Source organism: Rattus norvegicus, chromosome 1 (genome assembly GCF_036323735.1).
Source record: "Rattus norvegicus strain BN/NHsdMcwi chromosome 1, GRCr8, whole genome shotgun sequence".
NCBI lineage: Eukaryota > Metazoa > Chordata > Mammalia > Rodentia > Muridae > Rattus > Rattus norvegicus.
This window is the reverse complement of record NC_086019.1, coordinates 14,662,402-14,680,872: the sequence shown is the minus strand read 5'-3', so window position 1 is coordinate 14,680,872 and position 18,471 is coordinate 14,662,402. Positions and strand designations below refer to the sequence as shown.

General features: G+C 44.0%; 2 protein-coding genes across 17 annotated transcripts in view; both read left to right on the top strand.

The window, feature by feature from the left end:
• Ccdc28a (coiled-coil domain containing 28A) overlaps nt 1-3,422 on the top strand; it is a 15,279-nt gene extending 11,857 nt beyond the window's left edge. For 3 of the 6 annotated variants that reach the window (XM_063266008.1, XM_063266007.1, NM_001037789.1), the window contains exons 5-6: nt 656-678; nt 2,869-3,422. In XM_063266008.1, coding sequence (XP_063122078.1) covers nt 656-678; nt 2,869-2,923 — 78 coding nt within the window. In that variant the 3' untranslated portion in view covers nt 2,924-3,422. Of the gene's footprint in view, nt 1-655; nt 730-2,815 lie in introns of all 6 variants that reach the window. The other 3 variants (XM_039081106.2, XM_063265998.1, XM_039081103.2) reach the window with 1 other exon arrangement.
• Nucleotides 3,423-3,551: 129 nt separating this feature from the next.
• Nucleotides 3,552-18,471, top strand: part of Ect2l (epithelial cell transforming 2 like) — an 82,596-nt gene continuing 67,676 nt past the window's right edge. For 8 of the 11 annotated variants that reach the window (XR_010058839.1, XR_010058838.1, XM_063276233.1 and 5 more), the window contains exons 1-2: nt 3,552-16,575; nt 17,673-17,785. Coding sequence is in view for 9 of the 11 variants with exons in the window: in XM_063276233.1 (XP_063132303.1) it covers nt 16,474-16,575; nt 17,673-17,785 (215 nt within the window). In the remaining 2 variants the exon portion in view is untranslated. The remainder of the gene's footprint in view (nt 16,576-17,672; nt 17,786-18,471) is intronic. The other 3 variants (XM_063276203.1, XM_063276201.1, XM_063276207.1) reach the window with 3 other exon arrangements.

Genomic DNA, 18,471 nt, shown 5'->3' with positions numbered 1-18,471 from the left:
TGGAAATGGCGTTTTTGTTAAAAAGCGAAAAACAAAACTGTTCTTTAAAAAAGCAAGGCATAGGTTTAGCAGGATGGCTTAGGAGGTAAAAGTGCCTGCAGGGCGAGCCTGGTGATGTTTGGACCTGAATACATTCCTATTGCTCACGTAAGAGCAGAAGGAAACCAACTCCACAAGGTGCTATTCTGTCTCCCACATGTGCCTGCCCTCACACACAGCACACTACACACAATAATGATCAAATGTCTGTTAAAAGAGCACAGTAGTGCTTGTCTGTGACCTAGAATCATGAGTGAGGACTAACCTGGGCTACAGAGAGTTGGGGGCCAGCCTGGGTATCCAGACTCTCTCTCTCAAAGAGAAACAGCACACACACAGTGGAGATCACTGCCATTAGACATGATTCTGAGAATGCTTCTAACGCTCTAGTCCACATCATTTGCTTCTATTCTCTTCCTGGTCAAGCTGCAATGACTTTACAATTATTTTGTAAAAAGGATTTCCTAACCTAGAAAACTTTTTGAGAATGTTTTTCTTTAATAATTTGCTCTTTCAGTTAAAACCTACGTGAAGCTGTTTTAAAACATGGTTTACAATGACCTAGTAATATTTCTCTTGTAAAAATTAATATTCAATTTGTTTCTTTGTGTTGCAGTTAGAAGAATTGAATTCTTCTATGTATCCTTTGCCTACTATCAACAGTGTAAAGTTCAAAATCTATTTTTCTGGGTAAATAATTCCTACCGTATCTTACTTTATTCACTAGGGCTACGTTTCTTCCCCTTTAGTTTCCAGATCATTTTGTTTCAAGGTTGCATATGCTGAAACTCCATGTCTGCTTTCTTCTTTGTTTTATATTGTTTCCTTATTTTTCAAAACAAGTTTAATTGTTACTCTTCAAGTCATAAAAATTATGTAGTAGATGACAAGAATTATTTTGACTGCGAGATTCTGAAACAATCTGGGAGAGAACCGAAGATACAGTTACTACTGTTATTTAAGGTACATAAAACTGAAATTCAGGTATCACTAAAACACAACTCTTAAAGGGTCCTTCTACAGCTTGTGAAGTGGCATCTCCAAGCTGACGCTAGCACAGTGTAGACTTAGCCTGAGGGAAAACAACAAGTCACAGGAAGGTGGTTTTGATTTCAGTATTTCAGTCTGAAACAACGATTAGGGAACTTTGCAGACTTTTTTTTTTTTTTTTTTTTTTTTTGGTTCTTTTTTTTCGGAGCTGGGGACCGAACCCAGGGCCTTGCGCTTCCTAGGTAAGCGCTCTACCACTGAGCTAAATCCCCAGCCCCAGACTTTTTTTTTTAAACACAACCGCTAATACGTAAGAATCATATGAAATGATCCGACCATCAACATGCTTTCATTTGAGAGGGAAACTCTCCTTGAACACAACAATAGCATGAGATAGGACTTTTGAAATGTGCTTCGCACATTAATAATGTGACATTTCACACATTCGTTAACATCTTTAAGGGGCTTCTGTGTAATGGTATGTATGAGGAAATTTCTAAACTGTATAGAGTATACAAAAGCTAGAATAGCAACAAGTCAGACTACTGCTGTGATGTTTTATACTGTGACCAATTGCTTAGCCATGCAGTAACTACAGTTAAGTGTGTGCTGCTGCTTTGAGCTTGGGCATGAGTATGAACTCTACGTGCCTATCTTACCATCTACCTACCTACCTGCCTACCTGCCTACCTACCTACCTATCTTCTATCCATCCATCCATCCGTCCGTCCATCCGTCCTCCCTCCATCTATCCATATCTGTATCTATCTACAATCCAGCCATTGTCCCTTCCTCCTACAGTTCCTCATCCCATTGCTCCTTGCCCCTGCCACCGAGAGGATGCTCCCCCACCACCAGGCCTTCCCCCTCCCTGCAGCCTGAAGTCTCTTGAGGTTTCGGCGCATCTTCTCCCACGGGAGGCAGACCAGGCCGTCCTCTGCTGTGTGTGTGTCGGGGGCCTTGGACCAGCTGGTGCATGCTGCCTGGTTGGTGGCTCAGTGTCCGGGAGCTCCCAAGGGTCCGGGTTAGCTGAGATGCTGGTCTTCCTGTGGGGTCTCCCTCCCCTTCAGCTTCTTCCACCTTACTTTGCTCTTCAGTGATTGTTTTTTCCATGAGTTAAATCTCAAACCTCCCAAGTAGACAAGAGTACTCCGGTGGCCTGTGCCTCTGTCTGTCTGTCTGTCTGTACTGCCGCCTCACGGTTGTCCTCGATGTATTCAGATCAGTGTGTGATCTGGGCTTTGAAAAGTGGGCAGCAGTGGCTGAACGGTTTAGGAGTAAGAGGAAAAGGAAAGGACAGGGCACATGTAGGGATTCTGTTTTATTCAGTTTTCTTGCGGGATGATCGAGATCACAGATGTAATAATTACTTCATGTCTGGGCTTCATAAGGAAATTGTTTTGCTAAACGTGGCAAAATAGCATCTCTAAGGGGTTGTAATCCGGTTAGTCTTTTCATGTTTTCCTCCGCTGCTTCCTTATCATGGAAATGGTTCTTGCTGTATTTAAAAAAGCCTGGACAGACCTGATGCTACACTCCTATAACCCCAGCACTGGAGGCTGAGGCAGGAGGATTTGGAATTTGAGACTACATAACTCGATCCTAAATTAATGTTTTTAAGCTTCAAATTATACACACAGCATAATTCTCTCCACCGAGCTCCTGTCCAAACACGTTGGTAACACCACAGCTTTTCCCTTTAGCCTGTCCACTCTCCCTCTGTCCTTCCCTCCGTCACTTAGCCCGTTTCTTGTGTTTCCTGGTTACTGAGTGTAAATTCCTGAAGTTTACAGGAAGTCCTTGCTTTAAAACGGAACTCTTCTTAACGGATGAATCCAGACAGAAACTGCATTTGGCCGATGCGCAGGACGTTCCCAGTGCACCCAGCAGCTAATGCGGCCCGCAGCCTGCAGCCTGCTCTGAGACTTGCAGGGAAGCAGCAGTCATTACTTCCAGCCCAGTCCTGTGGCAGAATCATCTCCCGCAACAGACTCTCGAGTCACGAGAATGCAAGTGCAGTGATCATGTCCACACGCCGCTTCCAGTCCATGTGCTCGCTGTACTCCACCGCCGGGGAGGCCGTGGCCCGCCTGTAGGTCTCCTCGGGAAGTGGGACACAGAGTTGTGCTGCTATGCTTTCTTTTGTTGCCTTAAGGGTTATACTTGAAATGCATCGTGCTAAACGTTGTCGGGCTGAAGGATTCGTCCTTGCCATGGCCGCACTGACCCAGTGCCGGTCACACGGTGGTGGTGCACAGGTGTCCTGTAGCGGTCCAGCTTCAGTTTACGTCAGACAATCAGTACACACGCAGGTGTGTTTCCCAATGGCCAGTGACAAATGTTTAATAAGTACTCGTGAGATTTGCTATTTTTAATAAAGCAATTGTTTTAAATGATTGCCTCTGTCGTCTGTTTGGAAGACCTAGAAGTCCTCAATCTGGAAACAAGGGTTCAGCCCTCCAAAGTAAACTGTGTGTAGAAAATAGGATTTTGTGCCATCTCTGAATTCCATGCCTTCTGCACGTTAACTACTGTTTAATGAAAGTCCTTGACTTGGATCCCCATTCTTCCCATTAGCCTCCCACTGTGCATTTTACCCGGGTTGAGTTCAGTCAGTGGAACCTGTGAGGAATTAGCAGCTGGGCGTGGCAGCATAAGGGGTAACAGAAGCGAACAGCATAACAGGAGATGCTTAGCGCGAAGCAGGTTCTAGCAAAGCTCTGCAGATACTTTCCTCCTTTCTTTCCTTGTTTCAGTGGTGAGGATCACACCAGGACTCAACGAGTGACGATTTTATGTGTACACAGTGTGTCTTGATCACAGTAACCCTCCAGCTCCCTCCTCCCATTCCTCCTGACCTCCGTGCCGCCCCTCCCTCCTTCATGTCCTATTTTATCTTCATAATTCACTGGGTCCACTTAGTGCTGCCTGGCAGGGGAGCTATCCACAGGTAGCCTACAAGTAGTCTCACTCCCGAGGAGGGTGACTCCCACTCCCCCAAGAACCATCAGCTGCGAATAGCCACGGTATGTAGGACTCACTGCTGAGGAAGTCTGTAAGCTTTTCTCCCCCAGTGGACTCTAGCACTGTAAAAACTAGAGGGCAGGAATGGAGTTTCCAGGTCAATTCCAATCTGACTTCTCTGTGTTCATCAGTAGGGTCCTTCCTTTTAGCTATGGTGGACAACTAAAAACAATGAGAATAACCAGTTGTTTGGGGTCCCCCTGGGTCCTTTCTGACCAGTGACTCATAGGGAGGTATCCCATACACGACACTGGGATTTAGCTCAGTGGTAGAGTGCTTGCCTAGCAAGCGCAAGGCCCTGGGTTCGATCCCCAGCTCCGAAAAAACAAAACAAAACAAAAAAAAACCCCCATGTATTCTGGGAGAACATTGTCCGCTCACTAAAGATACGGCTATTCAAACAGCTTTTAAAAGTTTTTAAATAAGCATACAAGCAAAGGCCTTTTCATACATTTTGGGTTTTTTTTTTTTTTTTTTGACTCCCCTTACACCATAACCCTCATTCTGGCTTAACCACACTCTGACAACGCCCCCATACACACTTCCACATCACGTTTGCTCTGCGTTCAACCCCTTAAGACCTCCTAGCCCCTATATGGCTGTTTCTGGTTTCCTGACCTCATATAAAACACACATCTAGAAGTTTTGAAGCTAGGGTCCACACATGAGAGAGTCGTGCCCGGGGCTTATTGTACTTCAGTTCCATCCATTTGCCAGGAAAATACCAGGATTTCCTTTTCATAACATCTGCACGAACTGCCAGTGTGTGTGTGTGTGTGCTAATTTCACTTCCTAGTTGATGTCAGTAGAGTAGTCCTGTGGTAGTCTATGGAACCCTTTGGGTATATGCCCATGGTGTTTCTTCCCACCCACAGTGGGCAACCATTTCCCGTCCCCCACACGCTCCTCAGTATTGATAGGTCTGGTGACAGCCATTCTGACTGAGGTAAGACAGAATCTCCATTTTAATTTTCCTTGATGCCCCGTGCCACTCTTACAACGTAGATGTTGCAAAATCATTGTATTCTATTGAGTTACAGATCTCCTAAAGCCTACTGTGAGAGCAAACTATTTTAACTCAGTTGTGTTTCCTTTCAGACTTCATCCTTGGATTGTGTTTACCGTACTATTCATGGGATTTTTAACTTTTCCATACTCAACAGATTTGTGAAATCTCTCCACGTTAACTACAAAAGAAGTGGGAGGAGGGGGGCTTCACAAAAAACCTGTTAAGGCATTTTGGCCAAAGCAATTATTCTAACTCCTGTATAACTAATACTGTTTTAAAAAAAAAAAAACTTTAAAAATTTCTGAGGATGTGTTAAAGATGAACAGGAGAAAGGGTAAGAAGTGTTACCTTTCCCATCTCAAGACTTAAAAATTGCTGGCTTATATAAAGCTAAGCAAAATTTGGCAGACAGTAGCCTTGTGTTTCTCACCTCTTCCCAGAGACTTGCAAGACCCTGGAGATCCAGCAGCCAAAAGCAATCCACGTAGAAAAACCTAGGAAAGGTGACAACGGCTCTAGTTAGCAGCCTCCTGCAGCAAAGACCGAGGTTGGCCACTGGAGCGCAGCACTGAGCCAAGGACACCGGACCTGTGGGGCGTGGTGGCGGATTGTGTTGTCTTCCCTATGGAGATGGGGGCGCCGCTGCCCCACCTACCTCCCCAGGCAGCAAGCCTTCATTCCTGCCCCGTGCAGAGAGGAGACTGCTGCCCGACCACCGACCACCGGTCACCGGCCACCGTGCTCAGACCTTGGCCCCTCCAGGAGGTAAAGCCCTTGCCTTCTTGGAGATGTCTTTTCCTTGGGACTTCTGGAAAAACCTTGAGCCTTGGAGGTCTCCATGGCCTTGGAGACCTCTGTTGGGGTCAGGTTTGAGTTGGGTGGTGGCAACTTCCCTCCTTCGGAGCACTCCAGAATGCTCCAGCACTTTGGAAAACACTAGTATTTCACAGGACCCCAGATTGGCTCACACCAGCTCCACCCCGACCCCTCACCCCCACCCCCTACACTCCCCGGTCTCTTCTCTTCTCACTCGATTTGCTACTTTGGAGTCCAAAGACGTGGGAAGGGGCTGTGTGGCTTAATAAGGAAGAGACTAAGACTCTCCGGTCACTAGTTTGCGGTTCTGAGATTTCATATGCTAGGGTTTCGTGACTAAGGTGACTGATTACGACACATCGCTAAATGTTTATCTTTTGAGAAGTACTGGCCTTGCGCTTATTAATAAACATTGCTCGAAGTATCAGCAGAGTTTCCTGGCACCGTCTGTATTCGAGTTCACTCAGTTCAGGCAGTGGTGTGTACATGCTCCCGATGTGGGTAAATGGACTTGGTTGGAATTGTGTTTCTTTTCCAATTTTTCACATTTTTGTGTGTTGTGGTTCTTCCCTGTAGCCTGTAGAGAACCTCTTTAGAAGCTGTTTCTGCAGGAATGACATTTCAGACACTATCTGATGCACTTCCCAGTTTGCATGTGTGAGCTACAAAAGGGCCAAATGCATTCGCCTCTCTACCAACTAATAACACTTCAAAAAATTATTGTGTGGGCCTGGTTGTACTGGCGTACCCCTTTAATCTCAGCACTTGACAATTGAACCAGGCAGATCTCTGTGAGTTTGAGGCCAGCCTGGTCTACATAGTGAATTCCAGGACAGCCAGGGTTATGTAAAGAGAGTCAGACTCAAAACAACGACGAAGTGTGTGTGTGTGTGTGTGTGTGTGTGTGTGTGCGCGCGCGCGCGCGTGCGAGTGCACGCACGCGTGCCTGTCTGTCTGTCCGTCTGTCTGTGTGTATGAGTACTGAGATGCTCAGATGCCTAGAAGAGTGTTGGGAGCAAGCGATGCCCTTAAATCACTCCATTATTGATGTTAATATTATAGGAGTTAAGTACGACTGGGTTCATGGAAAATCCCCAGACAGCTACAGAAGGCTAATCTGGTGGTCAGGTTGCCTAATGATATGACAAACTTGTGACCTTTCTGACATTCGGTTGACGTCAGCCGATTGCCTCACCACAGGAGCAGTGTCCTTGGCCGAACCCCCTAAGAGTTGCAAACAGAAAAACTGAGTCATCTCTCTGCCCTCCACAAGCAGGTTTGGTTTATGATATTCTAAATGCACCCTCTGCAGGAGTGAAACGGGACCTTCTGCTCTGCGTGGCTCTACCTACAAAACAAATCACTCCGGGAAACAGTTAACTGATACTTCTGGTTTATTCCAACAGTGAAGCAACTCTCTCCATACTCCATAGACTACCAGCCAGTTCATCTCTTAATCCAGGTATAGTTGTTCAAAAAAAAAAAAAAAAGGAAACAAGACAAACACAACAGCGGCTCCCAACAGGGCTCTTACCAATCTGCTCTGCCCTGACACTGTCTGCCTGGAGTTAGTGCGTAGGCTATGCTAACCAGCTTTCTGCCACCATAACACATGTCTGAGATAACATATAAAGAGAAAGATTTATTTGGACCCACAGCTTTGAAGGTTTCAGTCCCTAAAGTTGGCCAGATTAGATTCGGAGTCTCTGACTGAGCATGTGAATTAGGGTCCTATGACCTTCCTTCTCCGTTTTAATTAACTTGCTAGTTTGCCCGACAGGCATCAGACGGGCGGCTCAACAACCACTTGCATGAGCTTGGAAGGGACTCTTTCCTCAGTCCAGCTTTGAATGACTCATTTCCAGCTGACACTTGCCAGGAGAGACCCTGAGCTGGAGGCCTGGTTAAGCTGTACTCTTAACTCCCAGACACTGTGAGATAATCAGTGTTTGTTACAGCAAGCCACTGATTGGGGAACAATTTGCTAGAATTAAGCAAACACTAGGATACTCACATCAGCTAACACGCATGTGCTGCACGAACACTGTCACGGTGGGTAAAGAAAATGTTATCTATTATTTCTTCTAACGGATTCACTGAGAACACCAGCATGACAAAGTTTTCACAGCATTGCATATTGAAAGAAACATTAATTCTGATCAATTTTCCGATTATATTTAATCACAGATTCTGCTTCAGAGGAAGCACCTGCTGATATCTTATAGAACTACTCTTTGGACAGTTACACAATGCTGGAACAAGAAAACATCATTTGGGAGGCAGAAGTAGGAGAACTCTAAGTTCGAGGCTAGCCTGAGTTAGAATGAGGTGCAGTCTCCAAAAAGAAGTGCATTAAAAGAGTAGTGACTACAAATCTATCATCCCTCCTTGGTTGAGAAGCATCTCTTTTAAAAATTTAACTTAATTTAATTTTTTTAAGATCAACATATTATTGACTTATTTATTTATATATCAAATGTTGTCCCATTGTTCTGTTTCCTCTTTAGAAACCCAATATCTCCCGCTGCTTCTATGAGGATGCTCCCCTACCCACACACCCCACTCCCTCCCACCACCGTCCTCTGACATTCCCCTACACTGGAGCATTGAGCCTTGACAGGACCAAGGGCCTCTCCTCCCATTGATGCCAGACAAGGCCACACTCTGCTACACATGTAGCTGGAGTCATAGATCCATCCCTGTGTACCCTTGGGATGGTGTTTTAATTCTTTAGGAGCTCTGGGGGGGGGGTCTGGTTGGTTGATATTGTTGTTCTTCTTATGGGGTTGCAAACCCCTTCAGCTCCTTCAGTCCTTTCTCTAATTCCTCAATTGGGAATCCCGTTCTCAGTCCAATGGTTGGCTGCGAGCATCTACCTCTGTATTTGTCAGGGTCTGGCAGAGCCTCCCAGGAGATGGCTATATCAGGCTCTTGTCAGCATGTACTTCTTTACATCCACAGTATTGTCTGGGTTTGGTGGCTGTATGTGGAATGGATCCCCAGGTGGGGCAGTCTCTGAATGGCCTTTCCTTCAGTCTCTGCTCCACATTTTGTCTCCATATGTCCTCCTATGAGTATTTTTGTTTCCCCTTCTAAGAAGGACTGAAGCATCCACACTTTGGTCTTCCTTCTTCTTGAGCTTCATGTGGTTTGTGGATTGTATATTGGGTAATCTGGCTCTTGGGCTAATATCCACTTTTCAGTGAGTGCATACCATGTGTGTTCTTTTGTGTTTGAGTTACCTCACTCAGGATATTTTCTAGTTCCATCCATTTGCCTAAGAATTTCATGAAGTCATCATTTTTGATAGCTGAGTAGTACTCCATTGTGTAAGAGTACCACATTTTCTGTATCTATTCCTCTGTTGAAGGGCATCTGGGTTCTTTCCAGCTTCTGGCTATTATAAATAAAGCTGCTAAGAACATAGTGGAGCACGTGTCCTTGTTATATGTTGGAGCATCTTTTGGGTATATGCCCAGGAGTGGTACAGCTGGGTCCTCAGGTAGTACTATGCCCAATTTTCTGAGGAACCTCCAGACTGATTTCCAGAGTGGTTGTACCACCAACAAGGAAGGAGTGTACCTCTTTCTCCATATCCTGGCCAGCATCTGCCGTCACCTGAGTTTTTGATCTTAGTTGTCAGACCCTCCTGGGCTCCCTCAGTGTTTGTTCCCTGCTGAGCCTTGCTGATGCATGTGGAAACTTCTGTTTTTAAGAAAAGAACATCTTGGCCTTTGCTGTTTGGCCGATGGGAAGTAACACCATTGAGTCAGTTCCTGTTTTCATCCTGAGAACGTAAACTTGTTTTTCCATTGTGCTTCCAGGGGTTTTCCACCCGGTGGACTTGGTGTATCTATACTGTGAACCTCAGTAAAGCTTTGGCATTCTTGTAGAATGACTGACCCAAGTCTGTGTCTTCTGTCAAATCCCCCAGGTCTACATCCAGTTCTCAGTATTATGGCAGCCTGGGTGCTGTCACTTAGCTATTCTGACTGGTGTGAGGTGAAATCTCAGGGTTGTTTTGATTCACATTTCACTGATGATTAAGGATGTAGAACATTTCTTTAGGTGCTTCTCGGCCATTTGATATTCCTCAGTTGACAATTCTTTATTTAGCTCTGTTCCCTAAACAAAGAATTATTTGTTTCTCTGGAGTCTACCTTCTTGAGTTCTTTGTATATATTGGATATTAACCCTCTATCATATATAGGATTGATAAAGATCTTTTCCCAATCTGTTGGTTGCCATTTCGTCTTATTGACAGTGTCCTTTGCCTTACAGAAGCTTTGCAGTTTTATGAGGTCCCATTTGTCCATTCTTGATCTTAGACCATAAGCCATTGGTGTTCTGTTCAGGAAAATTTCCCCTGTACCCATGTGTTCCAGGCTCTTCCCCACTTTCTCTTCTATTAGTTTCAGTGTATTTTATTTTATGTGGAGGTGCTTGAACCACTCGGATGTGAGCTTTGTAGAAAGTGATAAGAATGGAAAGATTTGCATTCTTCTACATGCTGACCTCCAGTTGAACCAGCACCACTTTTTGAAATCCAGTTTTTTTTCCACTGGATAGTTTCAGCTCCTTTGTCAAAGATCAAGTGACATTGGGCGTGTGGGTTCATTTCTGGGTCTTCAATTCTATTCCCTTGATCTACCTGTCTGCCTCTGTACCAATACCATACAGTTTTTTTTAAAAATCACTATTTCTCTGTAATACAGCTGGAGGTGTGGGATGGTGATTCCCCCAGAAGTTCTTTTATTGTTGAGAATAGTTTTTGCTATCCTGATTTTTTTGTTATTCCAAATGCCAATTTCTCTTTCTAACTCTGTGAAGAATTGAGTTCTATGTTGAGTATGAAGTGACTTTCCTTATCTTTTTTGATAAATTTTTGTTTGAAAGTCTATTTTATTCAATATTTGAATGGCTACTCCAGCTTATTTCTTTGTATCATTTGCTTGGAAAACTTTTTCCAGCCTTTTGCACACTAAGGAAGTGTCTGTCTTTGTCACTGAGATGTGTTTCTTGTATGCAGCAAAATGCTAGGTCTTGTTTACATATCCAGTCTGTTAGTCTATGTCTTTTTATTGGGGAATTGAGTCCATTGATGTTGAGAGATATTAGGGACCAATAATTGTTATTTCCTACTATTTTTGTTGTTAGAGGTGGAATCATGTTTGTGTGACTATTTTCTTTTGGGTTAGTTGAAATAAGATTACTTTCTTGCTTTTTCTAGGGCGTAGTTTCCCTCCTTAGGTTGGAGTTTTCCATTTATTATCCTTTGTAGGGCTGGATCTGTGGAAATATATTGTGTAAATTTGTTTTGGTCATGGAATATCTTGGTTTGTCCATCTATGTTAATTGAGAGTTTTGCTGGATACAGTAACCTGGGCTGGCATTTGTGTTCTCTTAGGGTCTGTATGACATCTGTCCAGGATCTTCTGGCTTTCATAGTCTCTGTTGAGAAGTCTGGTGTGATTCTGTTAGGTCTGACTTTTTATGTTACTTGACCTTTGTCCCTTATTGCTTTTAATATTCATTCTTTGTTTCGTGCATTTGGTGTTTTGATCATTATGTGATGGGAGGAATTTCTTTTCTGGTCCAATCTATTTGGAATTCTGTAGGCTTCTCGTATATTTATAAGCATTTCTTCCTTTAGGTTAGGGAAGTTTTCTGCTATAATTTTGTTGAGAATTAAGTTGGGAATCTTCTCTCTCTTCTATACCTATTATCCTTAGGTTTGATCTTCGTATTGTGTCCTGGATTTCCTGGATGTTTTGGGCTAGGAGCTTTTTGCGTTTTACATTATCTTTGACAGTTGTGTCAATGTTTTCTATGGTATCTTCAGCCCCTGAGATTCTTCTATCTCTTGTATTCTGTTGGTGATGCTTACATCTATGACTCCTGATCTCTTTCCTATGTTTTCTATCCCCAGGGTTATCTCCTTTTGTGCTTTCTTTATTGTTTCTATTCCCATTTTTAGATCCTTTATGGTTTTGTTCAATTCCTTCACCTGTTTGGTTGTGTTTTTCTGTAATTCTTTAAGGGATTTTTGTGTTTTCTCTTTAAGAGCGTCTACTTGTTTACCTGTGTTGTCCTGCATTTCTTTAAGGGAATTATTTATGTCCTTCTTAAAGTCCTCTAATATCATCATGAGTTGTGATTTTAAATCAGAATCTTGCTTTTCCAGTGTGTTGGGTATCCAGGACTTGCTGTTGTTGGGGAACTGGGTTCTGATGATGCCAAGTGCCCCTGATTTCTGTTGCTTAACCTCTTGCCCTTGCCTCTTTGCCATCTGGTTGTCTCTGGTGTTAGCTGCTCTTGCTGTCTCTGTCAGTGGCTTGACCCTCCTGTAAGCCTGTGTGTCAGCACTCATGGGAGACCAGCTCTTTCCCGGCAGAATTTGGGTACAGAGTGCTGGGGCACACGGTCAGCTGGGGCGCAGACAGAAACCAGAAGGATACTGCCCAGACTGCTCCTCAGTTTCTGTGTCCTGAGTGCTCCGGGGGTTCCCTCTGAGCCCATGTGTTGGTCTTAGCTGTGCTCTCTGGTGTGCCAGCACTCCTGGAAGACCAGCTTTCTCCCAGTGGGATCTGGGTACCACTGAATAGCTTCTTAGGAAAACTGACATTGTGTTGTACTTTTGAGGCTGAGTCTCTTGTACACCAGGCTGGCTTTGAACTCACTAGGAAGTAGAGAATGACCGAACTTTTCAATATCCTCTTCTACATCCTCAAGTACTGGAATTTCAGGCTTGCAATTACAGGAGTATACAACAGCTCATGATCGTATTGTACTGAGGTACTTCATGCGTATTTTGTGTATAGCGGGCAAGCACTCTTCTGGCTAAGCTAGTTCTTAGCCCCAAACTGACATTTGAGAAAACGAAACCAATTTTGTGTAAACGTGAACAACACACACACACACACACACACACACACACAAAGAGAGAGAGAGAGAGAGAGAGAGAGAGAGAGAGATCATGTATTTAAGCCCAGCAGCAGATACAGCAACTATTCTGTAATGCTTGACTCATTATGTAACTCAGTAATCCCTCAGCACAGAGGCTAACAACAATTTTGAGAAACTTATTAAGTACAGATCTCTTACGTATCCTCCTGGGATGATTTTACATAACAACAGTCAGATATCTTCTAACACTAGGGCTTTGCTGTGATTTAATGATTCAGAAGGAGATATTTAATTTTCCACCTTGCCATGAGGTTTTTAATCTGAACAACACATTATTAAACTGTTCGTCAAGACACACTACTGCCTTGCGTGGCTTACACGTCTTCAAATGTGGCGTTCACTGTGCCATGCTATCCCCTAACCTTTCCAAAGATTGCTGCTAAGACTGTCCACGTCTTTGAAATACCGTTTTTTAAAATGTGCTGGATAGGAAGGAGGCAGTACATGTGCAAATGCTTGACTTTGGATTCTTCAGAACCCAGGTGTTTCTTCGGCTGCTTGCCCACTTGGAGTTGCTAGCACTCAAGGGGCTGCCAGTCAGCTAGAATATCATGGACATGTGGCGATTTACCTTTTACTTTCTCTGGTAAATGGATTTTTACTTTCTCTGCTGATGTGGTTTTATTTCATTTATTTAGTGTGTGTGTGCGTGTGCGAGAGGGAGAGGGAGGAAGAGGGAGAAGAGAGAGAGAGAGAGAGAGAGAGAGAGAGAGAGAGAGAGAGAGAGGTGTGTCCTAGCAATGAGTTCCGGAGACAACACTCAACTTGTTAGGTGTGACTCCAAGCACCTCTCCCGATGAGCCACCTCACAGGTCCGAAATGGCTCTCATCTATGCTGGTGGCTATGGATATGGTTGGCTGTGGTGGATATGATAGCAAGTTAAAAAAAAAAAACAGCCTGAAAGTGTTGTTGCAAAATTATAAAAAATAAAACAGCCTTTTTACCCACTCTAGGTCCAGCACCGCAGTACCCCAAGATATCTGCTGGATATCTTAATCTCAGTCAGCAAAGCATCTCACCTGCTCTGCTCCATCCCATATCGCACTGCCGAAGGCCTCTCTCTGAGCCTGGCGACAATCTCTCTACCCATCCAGTTCCCAAGGCAGGCTGCCACCATGGCAGAAATATACATCCTAATTCTGTGGCATCCCACACACTCTCTCAAATTCAGTTCTCCACAAGAAAGAACACAGAACACAATAACCTCTGGTCCAATTGGTAGGATATAATCGCCCGCCTAAACAGACAAAGTCCCATACACATCCATCCCTTAAGAACATTCATAACAACCTGTAAAGGCACAGTGTGGAATCTTAACGCCAGCTTCCATGTTCTCTCTCCACAGCAGCTTCTCTGCCTTCTTCCCCTCTTCCTTTCCGTTTCTGTCTTTTAGTACAGACACTTTAACAAGGTGCAATTTTGAAGGTGTTTTCTTGTAAGCTAACAAGTGAAGATCCTTGTTAATCCATACTCTTGTATGGATTTTGCTAAAGTTAACTGGAAAGAAACACCTACAGCCTTGCAGCTTAAGGGGAATCTATTTCCCTATATCCAAAACCATGGTGAATGGCTACTGAGGATAGATATTTAGATGTTTGCAATGTGTGTTTTATATCATTAGGATTGGGTAATAAAAATAGCATATTTGTGCATTTAATAGCAGTAAGATTGGCTTCAAATGAAAAAAGATCTCAAAAGACAGGGTCTTGTTGTGTAACTAGTTTGGCTGGCTTTCAGAGATCCTCCTGCCTCAGCTTCCTGAGTGCTGGTATTGTGGGGTATTCAGTGGAGTAGACTGCTTGGATCTAGGTTTAAACCAATTAAAAGTCTTAGCCAGCCAGCAACTACACTGGACGTTTGTGATCACTGCATGTGGCTTTCAAGCACACACACACACACACACACACACACACACACACACACACACACAAATCATGTCCTGGATTGACATACTTCAGTCAGTTAATAAGAATGGGTAACCACTGGTTGGCAGTGGTGCCGTATGTCTTTAATCCCAGTGCTGGGGAGGCAGAGTCAAGTGGATCTCCGTGAGTTTGAGGCCAGCCTGGTCTAAAGTATAAGTTCCTGGGATATACATGGAAACCCCGCCTCAAAAAACAAACAAACAAACAAACAAACAAGCAAACAAACCAACAAACCAAAAAATGCTAGCTCCTCCCCAAAATAAAAAACAGAAAGGAAACCAGTAGCCAGAAGCAGAACTACAGAAGCCAGAAGGCAAGGTTAGTACATTGAGGGACGTTCCCATAACTATGGGGCTTGACGGAGTAGGTCTTTGTCTTCATTTTTGGCAGGTGGCCTGTCTGCACGTTGAGTTTTACAGACTGAATGGGTGTTCCGTCATGGAGTCACTTGTGCTAAGACCTGGGGCCTGTTATGCTGGGAAGGAGGGAAAAGGATGGGCCACCACTTCTGGATTCATGTTGTCCTTAATGTTTTTCTGAGAGTGTATTGAGGTTATAGGTCAGTTTGAAAGAATCAATTGCTTCAGTCCGCTCAGCCCCATCATTGCAAAGGAGGCACACCTCTTCGTTTACTTAGGATTTCAGATTACTTAGGACTTTAGAATATTCTCCAATAACGTGCTATAGTCTTTTTCGTGACATCTGTGCTCATATTTTTTTCATAGTACTTAATGGTTTTCGATATCATTCTAACTGTATCACTTTACAAACTTCTCATTGAAAATGGAGAATTAAAAAAACAAACAAACTACAGCCGCAGGGCTCAGTGTATTATAAAGTGAGCTCGCCTGGATTCCTGTTTCTAGATCAAGCTCAGAATCACCTGCAATGCCCTCTCCCAAATATTACTCTCTCCTTCCTTCTCCAGAGGAAACTGTCTTGATTCTTATCACCATTATGGCCAAACTGTATTATTCTGTTCCTAGCTTCTTCTGTCACTAGGGTATGTGTGTGATCCATCCACGATTGTGTGTGTCCGTCATCCCATAATATACAGTATTCTGTTACATGGATATTATTGGCTCAGATGGAGAATATCAGGGAGGGTAGAGGGGCCTTCTGTGGGAGACTTAGGCTCTGTAGACAGAGGAGTCCTCCATGCTCCTCACAGCTGTTCCTGATGAGAGACAGTCCTGGCTTGTTCATACTGTTTATTCACTGTGCGTTGTAGAAAATGGGTGCATACAACTTCCTCAGGGTGGACCAGAGATTAAACACCTTGTGCGGGAAGAATGTCTGGGAAGGGATTTGGCTAAACTCCCAGGGGCCATCTAGATACCTCATTAGCACAGAGAACTTTGTTCTTTGTTCTGGTCATGGGGAGTTGTGATAACCTGTCCCAGGCCAGGAGTCCAGTTGGGAGTAGGGAAAACTCATATGGTCCTCAGGTGAGTGCGGGATTTCCGAACCCTCTCAGCCTTACCAAGTTTCGTGGCACGGGCCACTTCCCCACATTTGTATGCTTATACACACCCCGAACTGTAACTCTGTGTCTGCTTTACCTATATATTAGTGGATATGGTAATTTTATAATTCACGTGCAGAAAATAATTAATATTGTGGTTATTTCTAAGTCTTCTTAGCCACACATCTGTTAAATTGAACCAATAACTCCTAGAAATAGAAGAAAGTCATTTGCCGAGATGTCACTTGGAAACCTTTCCCTGAAAAGTTTGGAAGTGGAGAGTTTCCACACACGGTTCAGTGCCTGGACACCTTTTAAGAACCAGTCCTTAAATAGACAGGTGAGTAACATACGCTATAGTAGACATGAGTTCAGTTGAGTAAAGTTGTTTTTACTGGGATATGTTGAGTCTTATGTTGTCATAATTTTAACAAAAAATAGTTTAGTTATCGAGTTTTGTTTTTTTTTTTTTTGATGAACCCGTCTATGTTGTGAAGAGAGTGTTTCTCACCCAAGACTTCATCTGTTACGTAGGAGAGGCACCACCTGTGCCTCCTGCTTTCACCTCTAGGATATCACGAGCTTCTGTGGTGGAGGCAGGGTGTAGGGAAAGGTTCGGAGAGGAGGCAGGGGCACGTCATGTACAGCCGTGCTTTGTTAATCCACTCCTCCATTGTGTGTCCACTGTGTGATTTCATGGGGTGCCTGCTCTTTGGCAAAATGATTCAGGAAGAATTCCTTCAACAGTAGAGCAATCTCGCCAGCTTTTAATGGAAACAGGGCTCAAATGGGTTCAGCCGTTTCCATAATGGGAGGAGGGTGGATGCAGCTGGGGGTTTGGGGAGAAAGACTGATCTACAATAAAGACAATGAATTTGTGTCTTTGCAGAAGCAAAGACGAGCTGCAATCCAGCTCCCAGGGATGTTGGTTCATGGTGTATGTCCTCCCTGGAGACAAGGCGAACAACGGCAGGGTGCAATAGTGACTGATCTTTAGTCCTGTGGGTATTATGAAGCTCCATAGCTAGGAGTAAAGAAAACCAAATCTATACTAAATGGTCCTACTTCCAAGAGACAGGAGCAGGGCCTGAAGACTGGATGAACTCTTAGAACTCTTGCTCTAGGCCACACTAATGTGGGTGAGAACAGGAGACATGGATCCCATTACCGCCCTTTGTTTTCCGGAGGCTCCCCTGAGCTCCCCTGTAATTACACAGCCCCTGGGTTTTCCCACTGGCCCACCCAACAAGTCCTGGCTTGCCTGTATTGCTAGATAAAAGCGCTTTAAACTGTAAGGAAAAACCCTACAGCCTCCGTGAAAGTACGCGTAAGCCACCATGAATAATGTAAATATTAGCTCTGAGATTGTTCTTTGACCTGTTGCTTAGCAACTGAGAACATAGTGGACAGGGAAAATCTCATTTTCCTCTCTTCCAGCTCTTTCAAGAAAGAGTTACTCTCATAAGTCACTGGTTTGACCTCTGGACCAACAAGCAACGGCAGGAATTCTTATTCATGATCCTTTCACGAAGCTCGAAGTCACAATTAAGGTAAAAATAGCATAATGGTGTAATTATTGATTCCCAATGACACCAAACTATGGTAACCTGTTATATAACCCTTAAGGAGTTTTCTCTTTTCCCTGAGAAAATGGAGGCGATTGTTATTTTAAGGCTTATGAATAGATTCTCCTGGTGCCTGCTTCCTCATCCAGGCTGAAACAGAGCTTTGGAGGCTCAACAACTTCCTACCACGGGGAGGCTGTTTCATTTCTGCAAACACTTGTCAGCGGCTTGGTCTATTCTCTTGCTCTGCTAGGTTCTCTTTGGAGCCATCAGGTGGACAATCTATGCCAGATGAATGTCTGGTACATAGGTAGACATTTTATAAATGATTACTAAGTACTGGATGGAACCGAAAAAGACATAAGAAAGGACAATGCTAGTGGCCTTTAGGGTTATGACAAGACACATAGCGTCCCACAGGTTTTGACCTTCTCCTATTCTTCCATTGCCCTTTGGCGTAGACAGTGTGACATTTGTTAGTTGAAATCACAGCCAGGGCAGCTAATGTTCTGATCAGGAATTACTACTCTAGAGATGATTAGTTTTCTCTGATTGGCAAGTCGCAATACTTCAGCTGCTCCCAGATACTTTCCAGTGAGCAGAGCAAACGTCAGACTCAGGAGACAATCAGAGCAGCCGGTAGCTTATCAAACAGCCAGCTAAGTGCTATC